The 20,557-nt window shown below is 49.4% G+C and overlaps 1 protein-coding gene across 5 annotated transcripts in view; it reads right to left on the reverse strand.

Moving 5' to 3' along the window:
- Positions 1-322: 322 nt before the first annotated feature.
- Positions 323-20,557, reverse strand: part of DENND2A (DENN domain containing 2A) — a 122,031-nt gene continuing 101,796 nt past the window's right edge. For all 5 annotated transcript variants that reach the window (XM_032761937.2, XM_032761938.2, XM_032761933.2 and 2 more), the window contains 6 exons: positions 9,584-9,761; positions 8,017-8,058; positions 5,534-5,651; positions 4,084-4,329; positions 1,537-1,623; positions 323-643 (listed from right to left, as the gene is read on the reverse strand). In XM_032761937.2, coding sequence (XP_032617828.1) covers positions 612-643; positions 1,537-1,623; positions 4,084-4,329; positions 5,534-5,651; positions 8,017-8,058; positions 9,584-9,761 — 703 coding nt within the window. In that variant the 3' untranslated portion in view covers positions 323-611. The remainder of the gene's footprint in view (positions 644-1,536; positions 1,624-4,083; positions 4,330-5,533; positions 5,652-8,016; positions 8,059-9,583; positions 9,762-20,557) is intronic.

Raw genomic sequence — 20,557 nt, forward strand, 5'->3', positions numbered from 1 at the left:
ATCACTGTCCCTTCTGGAAGAGCAGCGTGTCTGGGAAGCCACATCCGTCTACAGCTCCCGTTCCTCCCCAGCCTCCACTCCAGGGCAAGGGCCCAGCCTTTCACTAGGAGGCCTCGCTCCCTGAACCCGAGGCACCGGCTGTGCCTCCTCCCCTCACAGTCCTCGTGTGTCCTCAGTCCCGCCCGGAGGAGCACCTCATTTCTGTTGCCCATCACCACTCCTCTTAGCTCCATTGCTGAGCAGCCGGATGGGACGAACGAGGGGAACGTGTAGGGCAGGACAGGCTCCTCTTGGCCTTGGCATAATAAACAGAAAACCCACACGTTTTTCTTACTTTTAATATCTAAGATAAAAAAACCCCAACCACCAAAACAACCCATTTGCATGTCAGCAACATGCCTGGTCTCGGGCTCCCTTTCCGGGGCTGTCTTCCTGGGCAGCTCCCAGGCTCTCGTCCAGGGGAGAGCCCAGCCTCGGCCAGAAGCCACCGCAGCCTCCAGTTCCGCACGGCGACAACCTGGGACCCAGCCTTTCAGAAAGGCCACCAGGAACTGTTTTTAAAGCATGGGGCTGCACTAGGAGGAAGTCTTCTCTTGAGGCTGAGCTGAGAGTTATTTCTTGTGGAGAAATTTCATTTTATTGCCTAAAAAAAAGGAAAATGAGAACATTTCACAAGGCAGACAAAGGAGGGTGAGATAAATCTTGCCCTTTCCACCCAGAAGTGGTGTGGGTAACGGGGCCCCCACGCCACCTGGGGGAGCCTCATTCCTTGCTCTGGAGAAGCCAAAGGGGCTTTGTTCTTTCCAGAGATCCCTCTAGGGTCTTCCTCAGACTTGGCGGGGTTTGAAAGGAAGACCATCAGAGCTGTCTAGGAGGGCTGGCTTCTTCTGTGGTAATAAAGGAAGCACCGAATTAACACATCCCTCAGGAGCCAAGGGAGGAGAAAGTGCCCAGCAATGCTGTGTGTATTTAAAACACTCTGCTTCCAGGTAGCCCTCCGTCCTGCAGGAGGCCCAGATATGGCGCCCTTCGCAGGCCCTCTGGGAAGGTTTCACTGCTGCAGACACCTCCCTACTGGGGCCTCCGTCCTCTTTTTTGGCTGTCTTCATCCTCCCTTTCCCCGTAAGGGCATTTTCACTGATTAAACTGCAGTCCTTGTAAGTGTCACGTTTCTACTTTCCAGAGGAATTTGGACACCAGTGCGAGTCTTTCTTGCCAGACATCCTTGTCTGATTCCCGCCATGCTCCCTTGGCTCAGTTCCACTGAGATTTAACAATGTAGGAGATCATAGAGAAAGAAGATAGCAAGAAAGCCCAGGGACCCAGATAAGGAGGTGCTGGGGGCAGCGTTTTCTTTGCTTTCTCTTTGGGGACAGATTAGAACAGGAGGTTAAAATGCCAGTAGCATCTGCCCAGCGCAGGCTGTAGAGCTCTGCATTATTCAGGGCGCCGGCTCCAGTGGAGGGAACCGGCTGGAACTCCAAGACAGACAGCTCAGAGGCACACAGGCTGGGTACCCAGAGCCCGGGGCCTTACCTAGTCCCTTCAGGAACTTATTGACACCGCTGTGCTCTCCACTGGGGAGTGTTTCCAGATACTCTTGGGCTCGGACCTCAAACAGACCTGTTAACAAGAGAAATTCCCGCCATTTGAGTTCTTGGTCTTTGCACTTCTAAACATGTCTATTTCCTCCCTACCAGAGAAAAGAGAAACCTTGTTTCTGAGACTAAGCTGCTCCTATAAACATGCTCTGAATCAGGAGGTTTTATAAGGGTTTTATTGCTCTTATAATTGCCCCACCTGTGCAGTAACTCTCTTTGGAAGGCTATAAAGCCACCTCATAGATGAAATCCTATTTTTATTCAACAAACGCCTTCTGAGCGTCTACACTGTGCCAGGCGGGCAGTTTTAAAGATGAACCGGAGTGGCCAGTCATGGTGGCTCATGCCTGTAATCCCAGCACTTTGGGAGGCTGAGGTGGGCAGATCACCTGAGATCAGGAGTTCGAGGCCAGCCTGGCTAACATGGGGAAACCCTGTTTCTACTGAAAATACAAAAAATTAGCCAGGCGTGGTGGTGCACGCCTGTAATCCCAGCTACTCGGGAGGTTGAGGCAGGAAAATCGCTTGAATTCGGGAGGTGGAGGTTGCAGTGAGCCAAGGTCGCACCTTTGCACTCCAGCTTGGGCAACAAGAGCGAAACTCCGTCTCAAAAAAGAAAAAAAAAAAAGTTGAACCGGACTGTCCTGGCTCGGGAGGGGTGCCTGTGCTCTCCCATTTCCCTGCATTCGCCTGTACGAGGGCCCTGGCCAAGTAGCTTAGTTTTCCAGGAGTCCCTCTGTGGGTGTGTGGAGGGAGGATGGCCGAATAGGCCATCTCTTAGGCTGCTTCTCAGACCCCTGGGGTCTGAGCTTCAGGCACTCTGTCTTCATTGCTGACTGATCTTTCATGGACAGAGGGTTCTTTCCAGGGTTTTTTTTTGAGATAGAGTTTCGCTGTGTCACCCAGGCTGGAGTGTAATGGTGCCATTGCGGCTCACAGCAAGCTCTGCCTCCTGGGTTCAAGTGCTTCTCCTGCCTCAGCCTCCTGAGTAGCTGGGATTACAGGCACCTGCCACCACGCCCAGCTAATTTTTGTATTTTTAGTAGAGACAGGGTTTCACCAAGTTGGCCAGGTTGGTCTTGAACTCCTGACCTCAGGTGATCTGCCCACCTCAGCCTCTCAAAGTGCTGGGAATACAGGCGGGCGCCACAGCGCCCGGCTTTTTCCAGGTAGTTTTTTTTTTTTTTTTCTTTTTTTCTGAGACGGAGTTTCACTCTTGTTGCCCAGGCTGGAGTGCAATGGTGCAATCTTGGCTCACTGCAACCTCCGCCTCCCGGGTTCAAGTGATTCTCCTGCCTCAGTCTCCTGAGTAGCTGGGATTACAGGCCCACACCACCATGCCTGGCTAATTTTCTTCATTTTTAGTAGAGACAGGCTTTCACCATGTTGGCCAGGCTGATTTTGAACTCCTGACCTCAGGTGATCCGCCTGCCTTGGCCTCCCAAAGTGCTGGGATTACAGGCGTGAGCCAACATGGCTGGCTTCCAGGTAGTTTTTAAGCTTATGTGTCTCACACCTCTTTTACCAAGTGATCTGTAAAGAGATACTTAAATGTAACTCATACTCTCCAATCAGTTTTCTTTCTTTTTTTTTTGAGACAGAGTCTCACTCAACCAGGCTGGAGTGCAGTGACATGATCTCAGCTTATTGCAACTTCCACCTCCCAGGCTCAAGTGATCCTCCCACCTCAGCCTCCTGAGGAGCTGGAACCACAGGCACACACCACCACGATGATCTAATTTTTTACAACATTTTTGTAGAAAAGGGGTTGCGGGCCGGGCGTGGTGGCTCAGGCCTGTAATCCCAGCACTTTGGGAGGCTGAGGCCGGTGGATCACGAGGTCAGGAGATCGAGACCATCCTGGCTAACATGGTGAAACCCTGTCTCTACTAAAAAAATACAAAAAATTAGCCAGGCGAGGTGGCGGGCGCCTGTAGTCTCAGCTGCTGGGGAGGCTGAGGCAGGAGAATGGCGTGAACCTGGGGGGCGGAGTCTGCAGTGAGCTGAGAGTCAGCCGAGACTGCGCCACTGCATTCCAGCCTGGGCAACAGCGAGACTCCATCTCCAAAAAAAAAAAAAAAAAGAAAAGAAAAGGGGTTGCACCATGTTGTCCAGGCTGGTCTCGAACTCCTGACCTCAAGAGATCTGCAGGCTTTGGCCTACCAAAGTGCTGGGATTATAGGCATGAGTCACCCATTGTGCCCAGTCTGAGAATTTTATCAATTTGGAAAGAATGGGACAGAAGGAGACCTTGCCACAGGCACTGGAATGTGGTTCTGGGAGAGGCTGGCAGAGGAAACAGAGAAGCCAGGAGAGGGGGCCTTCCCACTAGCTCAGTCAGGGCATAACTGCAAGCTCTCTGGGGGAGGTGGACACAGTCCTGTCTGTGCCCCTGCCCTGTGATCTTTCTCCCTTCTCATCAGCCGCCTGGAATATAGGGAGCTCTAGCTGACTCGGCCCCAACAGAGAAGATGCCCTTCACCTTTGGAATCCTGTCGGCGCAGCTCCCGCTCCTGGATGAAGCCCCGAAACATCTGAGTCTCCATGAAGACCTCCAGGAAGTGGCGGAGGCTCTTGGAGGAGACAGCTTTGCGGAAGGCCTCCCGTTGCAGGGTTCTCTCCTCGCGCTCGCCCGACGTCAGGAACAAAGAGTAGTGTCCCACAATCTCCACGAAGAAGCGGACAAAGGCTTCAGACACCACCTCATTCAAGGGGCTGGACTCTGGGCCTGAGTAAGGGGAGGAAAGGCCAGGAACGGTGAGGGCAGACAGACTGGGCCAGAGCTCTTGAGACAAGCCAACTGGTAATCAAAGTACAGTAACTGCTAGTTCCCTGGATGGAAACTGCAATTATCCAGGAGGAGGGTTACCCTAGGTTATTAAGACATTTCTTTCCCTGCTTAATTTTTTAAATTTTAAGTTGTTAAAAAGTTTTTATTTTTATTTTGTTTTTATTTTTTGAGATGGAGTCTCACTCCGTTGCCCAGGCTGGAGTGCAGTGGTGTAATCCTGACTCACTGCAACGTCTGCCTCCTGGGTTCAAGCAATTCCTCTGCCTCAGCCTCCCGAGTAGCTGGGATTATGGGCACGTGCCACCACACCCAGCTAATTTTTGTATTTTTAGTAGAGATGGGGTTTCACCATGTTGGCCAAGCTGGTCTCGAACTCTTGAACTCAAGTGATCTGCCCACCTCGGCCTCCCATAGTGCTGGGATTACAGGGATGAGCCACTGTGCCTAGCCTTTTATTTTTTTTTTAGATAGTCTTGCTCTGTCTCCCAGGCTGGAGTGCAGTGGCGTGATCTCGGTCCACTGCAACCTTTGCCTCCTAGATAAGTGATTCTCCTGCCTCGGACTCCTGAGTAGCTGGGATTACAGGCTCTTGCCACTATGGCCTGCTAATTTTTGTATTTTCAGTAGAGATGTGGTTTCACCATGTTGGCCAGGCTGGTTTTGAACTCTTGACTTCAGGTGATCCACTTGCCTCGGCCTCCCAAAGTGCTGGGATTACAGGTGTGAGCTACTGCGCCTGGCCACAGTTTTTAATTTTTGATTTTTTGAGATGGGGTCTCACTCTGTTGCCCAGGCTGGAGTGCAGTGGTGTGGCTCACTGCAGCCTCAACCTCCAGGGCTCGAGGGATCCTCCTGCCTCAGCCTCCCGGGTAGCTGGGACCACAGTCATGTGCCACCACGACAAGATAATTTCCACGCCCCCCTTTTAAAAAGGTACTTTAAGGCCAAAATGGGGGAGGTGGGAAAATCTTTCCCACAATTCACTGTGGGAATGAAATTCAGATAAACAGAATGAGGCCCTGGTTTCTCTCCTTATGTCTCCCTTGCCCATATTCCTACTTGGCCCTTGGCCACTGCCCATTTGTTCCCTGACCCTCAGAGTGGAAGGGAGAGACTCACTGGGAGGTGGCCGAACACTTACCGTGCCTGCCGTCTAGGGGCCCTTCGTCCTGCTCACAAGCCAGCTCGTTCCTCTGTTCCAGAATGTGTTCCAGGGCCACCTGAAGCTTCCGGGGCAGGATGGAGTCCTCATCGTCCATCTGGAAAGCAGAGGTAGCAGGTGGGCTTATGGGCACGGTGGCTGCGTCTTGGCCACAGGACACACTGGAGTCACTGCAGGGCAGGCCTGGCTCAGTCTCCAGTTTCATGGAAGGAATACAACTGAAAGCCACAGGTCTGAGGTTTCAATCTTGAGCCTACTTTTTTTATGAGACAGAGTTTCACTCTTGTTGCCTAGTCTGGAGTGCAATGGCGTGATCTTGGCTCACTGCAACCTCTGCCTCCTGGATTCAAGCAATTCTGCCTCAGCCTCCCAAGTAGCTGGAACTATAGGCACGTGCCACTACTCCCGGCTAATGTTTTGCATTTTTAGTAGTTTAGTTTCACTGTGTTAGCCAGGCTGGTCTCGAACTCCTGACCTCAGGTGATCCACCCACCTTGGTCTCCCAAAGTGGTGGGATTACAGGCGTGAGCCACCGCACCCAGCCAAGCCTACTTTTTACAAGCAACAGGAGCCTCATTTTCCCCACTTGTAAAATGGACTACCAATCAATCTGTACCTTGTTGTGAAGCTAAAATGGACTACAATTACCCTGTGAAAGGGCTTGGCACTGAGAGGATACTCAATAGATGATTTCCACTGCCCCATCCTGTAGGGTAGCTAGTGGATTCCGGTAACCAGGAGATTCTGGCCAGGGCAGACGGCCTGCATGATCCAAGGCTGGTTTTGGGATCTGGGCCTTGGAGCAGGAGGGTCTTGGGAAGGGCCTACCCTGTGGGCCTTGAGGAAGTGAAAGTAATGATAAAAAACAGCATTAATGCTACTGAACTTTTCAGCAATGTGGCAACACTTGGAAGTAATCCATCGGAATGCCCAGAGAAATTTTCTGTAATTACTATAATTACTTCTTGCAAAATCTGATAGAAGTTAGGCCTCTCTAGCAAATGATAAAAAGAAAATACATGTGTGTTACCTTCTCTGCTAGTGAAAGTAACTGATGATCATTATAAAAATATATGAATGTACTAAAACAATTTAAAATCACTCATAATCTGTCTCCTTTCAGTTTCCCTCCCCGAGACAACAAGCGTTAATGTTTTAGTGGGTTTTCCTTTCAGTCCTTTTAAAGTGCACGTGTGCGCACACACACACACATATATACATTTTTTCCTGTCTCCTTTTCTCTTTTTTTTTTTTCTTCAGGAAAGGGTTTCACACTGTCTCTCGGGCTGGAGTACAGTGGCACGATCTCAGCTCACTGCAGCCTTGACCTCCCAGGCTTAAGTGATCCTCCTGGCTCAGCCTGCTGAGTAGCTGCTGAGACTTCAGGTGCACACCAGCAGGCCCGGGTAATTTTTTTTTTGTTTTGTTTGTTTTGTTTTTTGTTTGAGACAGAGTTTCGCTGTCACCCAGGCTGGAGTGCAGTGGCGTGATCTCGGCTCACTGCAGGCTCCGCCCCCCGGGGTTCACGCCATTCTCCTGCCTTAGCCTCCCGAGTAGCTGGGACTACAGGCGCCCGCCATCTCTCCCGGCTAATTTTTTGTATTTTTAGTAGAGACGGGGTTTCACTGTGTTAGCCAGGATGGTCTCGATCTCCTGACCTCGTGATCCGCCCGCCTCGGCCTCCCAAAGTGCTGGGATTACAGGCGTGAGCCACTGCGCCCGGCCTGGCCTGGGTAATTTTTAAATTTTTTTGTAGACACAGGGGTCTCACCATGTTGTCCCAGGCTGGTCTTTAACTCCTGGGCTCAAGTGATCCTCCTGCCTCAGCCTCCGGAGGTGCTGGGATTATAAGTGTGCCCAGGCCAGGGCAAATATTCTTTTTTTTTTTTAAACAGAGTCTTGCTCTGTCGCCCAGGTTGGAGTGCAGTGGCGTGATCTTGGCTCACTGCAACCTCCACCTCCTGGGTTCAAGCAATTCTCCCGTCTAAGCCTCCCAAGTAGCTGGGATTACAGGCACCCGCCACCATGCCTGGCTAATTTTTGTATTTTTAATAGAGATGGGGTTTCACCATATTAGTCAGGCTGGTCTCAAACTCCTGACCTCAGGTGATCCACATGTCTCAGCCTCCCAAAGTGCTGGGATTACAGGTGTAAGCCACTGCACCCAGCTATTTTTAAAAATGAAAAATCTAGGTGCCTATAGTTATAAGATTACAAAGATTCTTTTTCTAATTGTTAGAAAACAATTTTGTGTCAGAACACGTAGAAAGCAATCCTTTGCCCAAACCCTTCCTTTTTGCCCCTTGCCTTCTGGCTTGTCCTCAGCCCAGCCCCGTCCTGGGGTCACACAGCTCTGCCACCCTGCTCTGCAATCCCAGGGAGCCTTTCCAAGGCTGGAGAGCTGAGCCCCAAACAACAAATAGGTAAAGACAAAGGGAACAGGAGGTCGTCGCTGGCCTCACCTGTCTGAGGAACCGGCTGTTGACGAGGTCAACCACAAGGACCTATGAGATGAGAGGAAAGGGACTGTTACTGTCACCAGGGCTTCTGGGATAGGGATGGACTCATAGCCTTCTTCCTTCTTGGCATGCAGAGAGGCAGCTGGGGCGGGGCTGGGGGTGAGCCATTTGTGGTTTCCTGACATTGCCACGGTAGCCACAGATAATGAAGAGCAGGGCTGGGGAGGGTCCTTCCTGAACTGCATGCTTTCAACACCGACACCGCAGGCTGGGACGCATGTGTGCTGTGGCTGGACTCCCCGCCTGGCTCTCACGCTGGCTGAGGCAGAGCTTCTCACTCTGCCTTTTAGGGTGTGGGCTACTGAGGTGGGCAAAAGATGCTGCAGGCCTCCCTGGTTCCCACCCTAGGGCCCCTGCCTTGTCCTTCCCCCAGCTGCCCACTTAAACATGTCATTTCCCTCCAGGGGACAGGAGGAGAGAAACCCACCTGGAGACTCGGTTAGGCTTTGGGCTTTCACGGCTGAAGGCTTTCAGGATAAAGCACTTCCTCCCTCATCCTCAGAGTGAGAATGAGACCTGGGACGGGACCAGGGTGGGGCAAGTGAGGTGCCTGGGGCACAAAGGTCACACAAGTGCTGCTGCTACTGAGAGCACGACCCTCACTCAGACCCCAGCCAAGGCCACTGGCCGTGATGGAGGAGGAGCCAGGGGCGTGGATGGTCACCATAACAACAGCTGGAAACATGTGAGTTCTCCCATATCCCAGAGACCTGCCCAGGAGCGGAGGGCCACCTCTCCTTCCTTCCCACGCACACCGTCCGGGGTTGAACTGAGCCACCTGCAGGAGCACAGGGCACCCAGACGAACTCCTGGCTGCTCTCAAGCCTGCACTGAATGCCCTAAGGCCGGTAGGTGATGTTTAATGGGGCATTAGGACTATCTGGGCAATTAGAGGAGCAGCTTCTGGGGACCCAGACAGAACTGCAGGACAGAGGGACAGGCGTTCCTCCTGGAGCTTCAGGGCTGAGCAACATTATTTAAGCTTCCTTCTCTGACTGCTGGAAGTCCCCAGTCCTCAGGGTCGAAACCATTTAGAGGAATGGGCTGGGACTAAGTAACTCCAGAAGTGCCAAGCAGGACTTTCCCCGCTTCGATGCTAAACCGGACACCCAGAACTTGGGGATTAAAAACACTTTTAACGGATATGACAACGGACCAGATCTTGCTAGCTCCTCAATGTGGGGGAGTGGGTGAGAGGGCAAGGGAGAGGAGAGGGCTATTCATGACTGAAGAGTTTTGACATCTGGCTAAACTGTTCATTGCTGACCTTCTCAAGGGGTGCTCATAGCAGGCATTTCATCTGGAAGGGAAAACAGTGTTTGCAGTCACTGAAGGTCTGACTGAGTCAGCGTCTGGGCTGGACCCATGCCAGACAAAGCCCTGGTGCCTCCGCGCCCTGCTCCCCAACACTGCTGGCTCTGAGAACCGCTCCATGATGCCTGCAGGGCCAGCGCCCCGCTCTGTTCTCCGCACCCTGCAGGGAGGGGAACAGGGCTGAGTGGGAGCTCACCTCTTCCAGCGGCAGCTCCCTGAGCAGCGGCAGCGAGCTGGAGAGCAGCCCGATGAGGAAGGGCGTCGGCGAGCACACGATGTCGACCATGGCGGGTGGCAGCACCGGGATGTAGGTGTGCTGCCAGGTGAAGGGGTAGATCAGCGCCACCATCGCGTGGCAGCACTTGGACAGGGTGCTGCAGCCAGGGAGAGAACAGGGAGAGAGGCCGACTCAGCGAGGGTCCAGGGAAGCCTCCAGGGGAGAAGCCTCCTCCCAGAGGCAGGATGATTAGGAAAGGACACACGTGGATCGGGTGGAGCACATGATGGTCTCAGCACAGGCCACACCAGGCACTTAGAGCCTATGCGAGAGGCTTGGAGGCACAGCTACAGGGACAAGTTTAATGTCCTGGATAATTTTTACAAGTGCATTTTCACATGTGAGCTACACGCCCCACACCCTCCTGCCCTGATCTTTTTTTGTGAGCTATACTCTTGTAAGGTTTTTATTTATTTATTTATTTATTTTTATTTTTAATTTTTTTTGAGACGGAGTCTCACTCTGTTGCCCAGGCTGGGGTGCAGTGGTGTGATTTGGGCTCACCGCAACCTCTGCCTCCCAGGTTCAAGCAGTTCTCCCACCTCAGCCTCCCAAGTAGCTGGGATTACAGGCACGTGCCACCACACCTGGCTAATTTTTGTATTTTTAGTAGCGATGGGGTTTCACCATGTTGGTCAGGCTGGTCTTGAACTCCTGACTTCAAGTGATCCGCCCACCTCAGCCCCTCAAAGTGCTGGGATTACAGGTGTGAGCCACCGTGCCCGGACTCTTGTAAGGTTTTAATTTACATTCATTTCCACCCTTACTCCCTGCCCCCTACCCAAACAAAACAAAAACACAAAAACAGTGAAAGCCTATTTTCTCATGAATGCTCATTTTCTTACTGAAGATCTGAAGATGCTTTCTACTGAAACACTGTAGCTTTTGCTTTGTTCTGTTCCAAGCATTTTCTCAGCTGAGCATGAACACCTAGGAAATCCGGAAAAAGGACAGAAAACTCCTTTGGTACTCACATGCCAGCGGTCAGCTCCAAATGGGTTCATGTAAAAGTGAAGCTCATACACAGTTGAGCCTTACCCAGAATTCTGGTCAAAGGTGATATACTAGAGATGACTGAGGGTTGCTGGGCGTGGTGGCTCACGCCTGTAATCCCAGCACTTTGGGAGGCCGAGGTGGGTGGATCACCTGAGGTCAGGAGTTCGAGACCAGCTAACATGGTGAAATTCCGTCTCTACTAAAAATACAAAAAATTAGCCAGGCATGGTGTACGCCCAGCTACTCAAGAGGCTGAGGCAGGAGAATTGCTTGAACCCAGGAGGTGAAGGTTGCAGTGAGCTGAGATTGCACCATTGCACTCCAGCCTGGGCAATATGAATGAAACTCCATCTCAAAAAAAAAAAAAAAAAAAAAAAAGAGATGACTGAGGGCTAACCATTTATTTTATGCATCGAAACTTTTAAAAATAATAACATTGGGAGAGGCCAGGCACAGTGACTGACGCCTGTAATCCTAGCACTTTGGGAGGCTGAGGTGGTCAGAAGTTCAAGACCAGCCTGGCCAACATGGCGAAACCTTGTCTCTATCAAAAAATACAAAAATTAGCTGGGCATGGTGATGCACGCCTGTAATCCCAGCTACTTGGGAGGCTGAGGTGGGAGAATTGCTTGAACCTGGGAGGCAGAGGTTGCAGTGAGCTGAGATCGCGCCATCGCACTCCAGCCGGGGTGACAGAGTGAGGCACTGTCTCAAAAACAGAAACAAAACACCAAAAAAACACTGGGAGAAATATTGGGAGTTTCTCTTCAAGAAAAATGGTCAGGCTGGGTGCGGTGGCTCACGCCTATAATCATAGCATTTTGGGAGGCCGAGGTGAGTGGATCACCTGAGGTCAGGAGTTCGAGACCAGTCTGGCCAACATGGTGAAACCCCATTTCTACTAAAAACAGGAGAGGATGTGGAGAAATAGGAACACTTTTACACTGTTGGTGGGACTGTTAACTAGTTCAACCATTGTGGAAGACAGTGTGGTGATTCCTCAAGGATCTAGAACTAGAAATACCATTTGACCCAGCCATCCCATTACTGGGTATATACCCAAAGGATTATAAATCATGCTGCTATAAAGGGACGTGCACATGTATGTTTATTGTGGCACTATTCACAATAGCAAAGACTTGGAACCAACCCAGATGTCCATCAATGATAGACTGGATTAAGAAAATGCGGCACATATACACCATGGAATACTACGCAGCCATAAAAAAAGATGAGTTCATGTCCTTTGTAGGGACATGGATGAAGCTGGAAACCATCATTCTCAGCAAACTATCACAAGAACAAAAAACCAAACACCGCATGTTCTCACTCATAGGTGGGAATTGAACAATGAGAACACTTGGACACAGGAAGGGGAACATCACACACCGGGGCCTGTTGTGGGGTGGCGGGAGTGGGGAGGGATAGCATTAGGAGATATACCCAATGTAAATGACGAGTTAATGGGTGCAGCACACCAACATGGCACATACATACATATGTAACAAACCTGCACGTTGTGCACATGTACCCTAGAACTTAAAGTATAATAAAAAACAAAACAACAACAACAAAATATATGTATGTATTAAAATATCATGTTCCAGTTGAGCCCAGGAGATTGAGACCAACCTGGGCAACATGGTGGGGCCCTGTTTCTACAAAAAAAAAAATAGCCTTTGGTGGTGACACGTGCCTGTGGTCCCAGCTACTCAGGAGGCTGAAGTGGGAAGATTACTTGAACCTGGAAGGTTGAGGCTGCAGTGAGCCGTGATCGTGTCACTGCACTCCAGCATGGATGACAGAGGGAGACCCTGTCTCAACAACAACAAAATCATCATTGTTGTACATGATAAATATATGCCATCTTTATATGACAATTAAAATAATTAAAATTAAAAAATATATGTACACGTAGCCTTCTTTTCCACTTCCCAGTTTGGGGGCCCCTGGACTAATAATGGTACTATTGAATCTTGTTCATTTATCACCCTGTCTCTTAACCTTCCTGTTCCCTGTCTTTGCAAATAATCGTTCTCCTGATACTCACTGGAGTCATGAAATACCTCTTAGCAGCATGGCATCCATGCATTGCACTGATATTCGGTCCTTATCTTTTCTTTCAAATGATCACCCCCAAGATGAGAAAAATGCTAGCCCAAGATTTCATTCTTATCCCTATACTGTCTTCTTTATTAGCTGGGTAAGAGTAAGACATTGCATTTGGAAGATAGTAAGGAAAAAAAAAGAGTGAGAGAATAATGAAGTTAGGACTTATATTAAGAAGAATACCATCAATCCAGCCAGAGCTTAGGGTGAAGTTGACTTCTATGTCTTTCTTTCTTTTTTTTTTTTTTTTTGAGACAGAATTTCACTCTGTCTCTCAGGCTGGAGTACAGCAGCATGATCTCGACTCACTGCAACCTCCGCCTCCCATGTTCAAGCGATTCTCCTGCCTCAGCCTCCTGTGTAGCTGAGATTACAGGCATGCGCCACTATGCCTGGCTAATTTTTGTATTTTTGGTAGAGACAGGGTTTCACCATGTTTGTCAGGCTGGTCTCAAACTCCTGACCTCAGGTGATCTGCTCGCCTTGGCTTCCCAAAGTGCTGGGATTACAGGCGTGAGCCACCGCATCCGGCCGACTTCTACGTCTTTGGAAGGATCTAGATCTTCATCTTCTGTCAAAGCAGAGATACCTTTTCCTAAGGCATAACTTCCTCTCAAATATTCAAGAATGTTAATACTTTTAGTTAATTCCTTACCATTTGTGTTTTAGTTCCTTGATCTATAAACCACTGAATGTACTGAATTCACTTTGTTCTAAATTTTTTTTTTATTTTATTTTAGCACTAATCTATGTTGAAGCTTGGAGCCAGGCTACAAAGTTGCTATGCTTGTGTGCTATGGTTGTAAAGTCAGGACTTAGAAAATCAGAACATTAACATACACATGAGGATAATTGTTTCTAGAGCAAGATTTTTCAGACTATAGTTTGCAGCCCATTAGTGGGTCTTAAAATCATTTTAGAGGGTTGCGATCAGCATTAAAAACAAGAACAAAAAGAATAGAATAGAAAATAAGAGAGTGTGCTGCATGTTTCCCAGCTGTGAATAACTATGTGTGTGTCGGCCGGGCACGGTGGCTCACGCCTGTAATCCTAGCACTTTGGGAGGCTGAGGTGGGTGGATCACCTGAGGTCAGGAGTTCGAGGCCAGACTGACCAACATGGAAAAACCCCATCTCTACTAAAAATACGAAAAAAAAAAAAAAAAAAAAATGAGCCGGGCATAGTGGTGCGTGCCTGTAATCCCAGCAATTCGGGAGGCTGAGGCAGGAGAATCGCTTGAACCCAGGAGACGGAGGTTGCAGTGAGCCGAGAACACACCATTGCACTCCAGGCTGGGCAAGGAAAGCGAAACTCTGTCTCAAAGGAAAACAACAACAACAACAACAAAACAACTATCTGTGTGTCTGTGGTGGGGGCAGATGGGAAGGCACACCCCTGGGTCTGATTGTAAAATCTACTGCTCATTGTGGGCTGCAATGAAAAGGGCTTGAAGCCAATGATTTGGACTAGAAGACTGGGAGTGGGTGCCGGGCACAGTGGCTCACGCCTGTAATCCCAGCACTTTGAGAAGCTGAGGCAGGTAGATCACCTGAGGTCAGGAGTTCGAGACCAGCCTGGCCAACATGGTGAAACCCTGTCTCTACTGAAAATACAAAAAAATTAGCCAGATGTGGTGGCGGGTGTCTATAGTCCCAGCTTCTTGGGAGGGAGGCTGAGGCAGGAGAATCGCTTGAACCCGAGAGGCAGAGATTGCTGTGAGTCAAGATCATGCCACTGCACTCCAGTCTGGGCAACAGAGTGAGACTCTGTCTCAAAAAAATAAAAGAGACCTTAAGAAGGAAATCCCCGCATGAAGGTATTTTGCATGAAACCGTCTCTTTTTATAGCATGTTTGCCAAAGTGCTTAAATGTGACTTGGAAATGAAGTGGTTCATGAGAAGATCTATGGTCCATTTCCCTAGTCTTTGAAAGTCTGACTTTAGCCGGGTGCGGTGGCTCACGCTTGTAATCCCAGCACTTTGGGAGGCCGAGGCGGGCAGATCACGAGGTCAGGAGATCGAGACCACGGTGAAACCCCGTCTCTATTAAGAATACAAAAAGTTAGCCGGGCGTGGTGGCGGGCGCCTGTAGTCCCAGCTACTCGGAGAGGCTGAGGCAGGAGAATGGCGTGAACCTGGGAGGCGGAGCTTGCAGTGAGCCGAGATTGCGCCACTGCACTCCAACCTGGGCGACAGAGCAAGACTCCGTCTCAAAAAAAAAAAAAAAAAAAAAAAAAGTCTGACTTTAGTCCATTAAAGGAGAAGAAAAAATGCAGTATTTGTGTTTAAGATTCCTTTTACATTTCAGACTTGTGGTTCAAGTACTTTTGACTTCACAGTTACAGAATGACAGAATTTAGACCTGGACGAGATCTTGGGGATTGAGTTCAGTTTCTTTTGGATTTTTGAGGTAGGAAGAGTGAGGCTAAATGAGGCTAAAGTAACCTCTGAATGTAGGATGGGGCAGAGTAGGGAGAGAAGGGTCCTGCAGACTGGAGGAGGCAGGATTGCTGCTCAGAGGAATGCAGGCATGAGGAGGCATCCTACGATCCAGGCACAGTGGCATGTGCCTGTAGTCCCAGCTACTAAGTCCCAGAGGCTGAGGTGGGAGCATCTCTTGAGCCCTGGAGTTCAAGTCCAGCCTGGGCAACATAGTTAGATCCCCATCTCTAAAACAAAAAATTACATGTATATAAAAAGGAGGCAAAGTGAGGATAGCCTATGTGTGTTTTTTTTTCAATCATCGCAATAGAAAAACAAAACAAAAACATGTTTAACTTTTTTTCCCAATTCAAAGAAAAGGCTACCTGCTTTTTTTTTTTTTTTCTTTTTTTGAGACAGTGTCTCACTCTGTTGCCAGGCTGGAGTGCGGTGGCATGATCTTGGCCCATTGCAACCTCTGCCTCCCAGGTTAAAGCAATTCTTCTGCCTCAGCCTCCCAAGCAGCTGGGACTACAGGTGCACGCCACCATGCCTGGCTAATTTTTTGTATTTTTAGTAGAGACGGGGTTTCACCATGTTGGCCGGGATGGTCTCGATTTCTTGACCTCATGATCCACCCGCCTCGGCCTCCCAAAGTGCTGGGATTACAGGCGTGAGCCACTGCGCCTGGCCGGCTACCTGCGTTTTCACTTCCTTGTGGTCTCGTTCCTAGAAGGAGGAAGCACAAGGGGCTGCTCCCTTCTCCTTGCTGTACAGCCCTTTGGGACTCCTAAAGCCCTGTGTTACCTGCAGTGACAGAGAGGCCCCCAGGGCCTGGGATACCCGGAGACCCTGGTTCAGCTGCGGTGAATGTGAACCATCTGGAGGAGAAGGTCGTGGGAGCAAGGTCAGGAAAGATGACCAGCAATGCCAGTGCTAGATGCAGAGGCTGGTGGAGAAACGTGACAGAAAGTAAGCCAAAGTTCACTCAGTGAACTGGATGCATGTGGCTCCAGGACAGCAGCGTTCAGGCTTGATGCGACAAATGATGACGACTTGGCTGGGGAACCAGCTGGCCGCGTGGGAGGAGCTGCCACTGTTTGTTGACTATCTCCGGTGGCAAGTTTGTTTTGAGTAGTCTGATCCCATTGTTGTGGCTGCAGTGAACGTTTCTGTACCTGGTTATCATGAATACCTCGTTAGCCGGAGTTCATGGAGCACAGGGTGCTGGAGACGATATGGCAACAAGCAGGCAGGTGAAGGGGTCTCATTCCTCTTGCTCTCTAGCCCACATCAACGTTTTTTCTTTTTTTAGATGGAGTCTCACTCTGTCGCCCAGACTCGAGTGCAGTGGCACGATCTCGGCTCATTGCAACCTCCACCTCCTGGGTTCAAGCGATTCTCCTGCCTCAGTCTCCCAAGTAGCTGGGATTACAGGCACGTGCCACTAATGCCTGGTTAATTTTTTTTTTTTTTTTTTTTTTGAGATAAAGTCTTGCTCTGGCACCCAGGCTGGAGTACAATGGTGCGATCTTGGCTCACTGCAACCTCTGCCTCCAGGGTTCAAGTGATTCTCCTGCCTCAGCCTCCCGAGTTGCTGGGATTACAGGCACATGCCACCACGCCCGGCTAATTTTTGTATTCTTAGTAGAGACGGGGTTTCACCATGTTGGCCTGGCTTATCTTTAACACTTGACCTCATGATCCGCCCACCTCAGCCTCCCAAAGTGCTGGGATTACAGGCATGAGCCACCAGACCCGGCCCACACCAATGTTCTAAAAACAATTCTGCCCCTAAACATTAAAAGGAAATGTCAAATTTTGTGAATAATTCCATGACTGGCAGCCCTTTCCTCAAAATAAATGATAGGGCAGGAAAGGATTATTTTGAATGGAGCTTGTTTTTCTCAATCCCTGATGCAAGTGGTAATAAAATTTTATTCCCCGACTTGTGAAGGCCAGAGGAGACCTCAAGGAGGGGGATGGGAGGTGGGCACTGCTGGGACTGGTGGTCCCTTAGGAACATGCCAATAGGCAGTGGTTCTGGGGATGCTAGGGATGACTGGTCAAGAGGGCTTACTGCAGAGCGTGGAGGTAGAGGGGCTGGAGAAGAGGCAGTGTTTTTGAAGGAAGACATAGAAAGAGAGTCCTCGCTCGCAGCTGGCTTGCATTACAGTGGTGTGGAGGAAAGAAACGCCAGCACTCACAGCTGTGATCAATTGTACAAAAGTGGGGCAGGGAAGAGAAGGCCCCAGTGGGAGGTTAGCTGGGCCGCAGGGTTAAAAGTTGGACATGGGTGAGAAGGGTTGGGTCCAAGGATGTTTTGCTGTTGGGTGGTGGTTCCTGAGGGTTGGAGCAGTATTCCAGAACATCAGGACGCACTTGTAAGGAATGCCAAAGTTTTCCTGGAGCCAACTCTTTAGTTCTGATTGCTACCAAGCCTGCCTCTGCTCCATACTTGGTGTTCCCATGCTCAGCTGGCTTCCAACTCTCTATGAACCAATAAGGACCCAGCACAGAGCTTCCTCTAAGATGCTACCAGAAAAGTTAATGCAGAGTTTCCCGAATTAGAGGAACACCCCAGGAACTGGAAGGCGGATTCAGTGAATATCCTTTAGTAGCCCAAGCACAGTAGCTCTCTTTTTGGTGTACCAGTCCCGAGAACATGAGTGAAAGGTAAACTCAGGTGTGGTCTGGTGCGTGGTGAAACCTACCAGGAGGTGGGAGTCACCATGCAGTGGCTCCTGGTTTCCATCACTGTACTTGCAAACCCCGAGGCCGTGTGCCACACAGTTGAAAATGAACATGGGCTGGGCTTTTAAGACAACTAGCTCTGTTACTCTCTGTGTGATCTCAGGTAAAGCCCTTAACTGCTCCAGGCCTCAGATTCTTCACTGTGAAATAACTAAAGTAGACTAGATCATCGCTAAATCGTTGCTGATGTCCTTCCAGCTTCTTTTATTTTTTATTTTTTACTTTTTGAGATGGAGTTTCACTCTTGTTGCCCAGGCTGGAGTGCAATGGTGTGGTCTCAGCTCACTGCAACCTCTGCCTCCCGGGTTCAAGTGATTCTCCCATCTCAGCCTCCTGAGGGAGCTGGGATTACAGGCATGTGCCACCACACCTGGCTAATTTTTGTATTTTTAGTAGAGATGAGGTTTCACCATGTTGGTCAGGCTGGTCTCAAACTCCTGACTTCAGATGATCCACCTGCCTCGGCCTCCCAAAGTGCTGGGATTATAGGCTTGAGTCACCACACCTGGCCGTCCTTCCAACTTTAACATCTACAAACGATAAACCCAGAAGAGAGAGCAAAGGCCAGGAGCTGGAAACAGGAGCTTTTGTTGAGGCCATCAAAAGAACAAAGGGTGTCAGGGAAGGTAATTCTAGGGCTCCTTAGCCAAGACAGAACAAAAGAATGATGGTGACACTCACTAAGAAATTCATTAAGAGGGCCGGGTGTGGTGGCTCACGCCTATAATCCCAAAACTGTGGGAGGCTGAGGTGGGCGGATCACTTGAGGTCAGGAGTTTGAGACCAGCCTCGCCAATATCGTGAAACCCCATTTCTACTAAAAATACAGAAAAAATAGCCAGCCATGGTGGCACGTGCCTGTAGGCCCAGCTGCTTGGGAGGCTGAGGCAGGAGAATCACTTGAAACCGGGAGGCGGAGGTTGCAGTGAGCCGAGATCATGCCACTGCACTCCAGCCTGGGCAACAGAGCAAGCCTCCATCTCAGGAAAAAAAAAAAAAGAATCTCAGAGAAACGTGTCTGAGAGGTTTCCAGCGGCTGCAGTGCATCCAAAAGGTGAAGATGACAGCGTTTCAAAGCCAGTACAGTCTGGGAGGGATTCGACTCCAAGAGAAGAACTGGAATAAGCTTCCGGCCCCAGGATATGTCAGTGATGGGTCTGGATTAGAAGACAACAGCATTTGTGGCTATGCTAAACTCTAACTCTTGCTCCAATTGGTATCTTGTTGGTGTTCATATGCAAAAATAGGTGGTTAATACTTAACATTTAATCAGGCTGTACAATTACACTATTAAAATTGTATTTTTTTTTTAAATGGAGTCTCGCTCTGTCGCCCAAGCTGCAGTACAGTGGTGCCATCTTGGCTCACTACAGCCTCCGCCTCCTGGGTTCAAGTGATTCTCCTGCCTCAGCCTCCTGAGTAGCTGTGATTACAGGCGCCTGCCATCACGCCCAGCTAATTTTGTATTTTTAATAGAGACGGGGTTTCACCATGTTGGCCAGGCTGGTCTCGAACTCCTGACCTCAGGTGATCAATCTGTCTCAGCCTCCCAAAGTGCTGGGGTTACAGGCGTGAGCCACTGCACCCGCCTAAAATTGTATTTTTCATAGGACTTTGCTGAGCTAAATGTACTTATCTCTAAGACTCTGTCAACCACGCTGAGGACTAGCTAGACCTCTGAAGTATCTTATGGATGCCAGAGCAGCAAGGTGGCAGCTTCAAACACTTTCGGCTAGGCCTTGGGCAAACTCATCTCCCTAGAGAGGGTGTGGTGAGAAGCCCAACCTCCTGGGATGGCAAATGTTGCTGGGTGCAACCAATTCTAGAGAGGACATGGGATTCTCATTTAAGCTTGTGTAAACTTATTAAAAATGAACAAAACCGAACAATTAAGAGGATAAAAGTGCACAGCTACATATCAACTTATTTGTGTAGTTACCTATATGTCAAAGACAAGGTTCGAACTCCTGTATGTGTCAAGATTTGCCCACCTAATCCTACTTATCACTAGCCAGTAGTCTATTATTTAGCTTATGGTTTAATGCACTACAAACATATAAGTCAATTTCTTATTTGTTTTATTTTTTAATTTGCTTTTTAAAGACAAGGCCCACCCCGGCTGGAGAGCAGTGGTACAGTCATAGCTCACTGTAGCCTCAAACTCCTGGGCTCACATAATCCTTCCACCTCAGCCTCCTGAGTAGCTGGGACTACAGGCATGTGCCAGTATGCCCGGCTCATAAATTTCTTGAATATTAAAAACTTTGTCCCATAAAGGTGTTTTTTTTTTTTGGTTTGTTTGTTTTAAGAGATGGGGTCTTGCTATGTTGCCCAAGCTGGTCTCAAAACTCCTGGGCTCAAGCGATCCTCCCGCTTTAGCCTCCTAAAGTGCTAGGATTACGGTCGTGAGCCACCATGCCCGGCCTCCCTCTAAAACTTTTTGCACATGTTTGTTTACGTGCAGCTCTGACTTTAGCATTCAGCCTGGTCTGTAGGTTTAGCCAAAACTTTGGGGAACTGAAATTAGTAAAGTAAAAAACAAAATGTTTATCATCAGGAAAATGAAGGCAAGGGTGTAGAGAAGTATTTATCTGTTGTCATGACCACAGAACAA

Source organism: Hylobates moloch, unplaced genomic scaffold, assembly GCF_009828535.3.
Source record: "Hylobates moloch isolate HMO894 unplaced genomic scaffold, HMol_V3 SCAFFOLD_1, whole genome shotgun sequence".
NCBI classification, from domain to species: Eukaryota; Metazoa; Chordata; class Mammalia; order Primates; family Hylobatidae; genus Hylobates; species Hylobates moloch.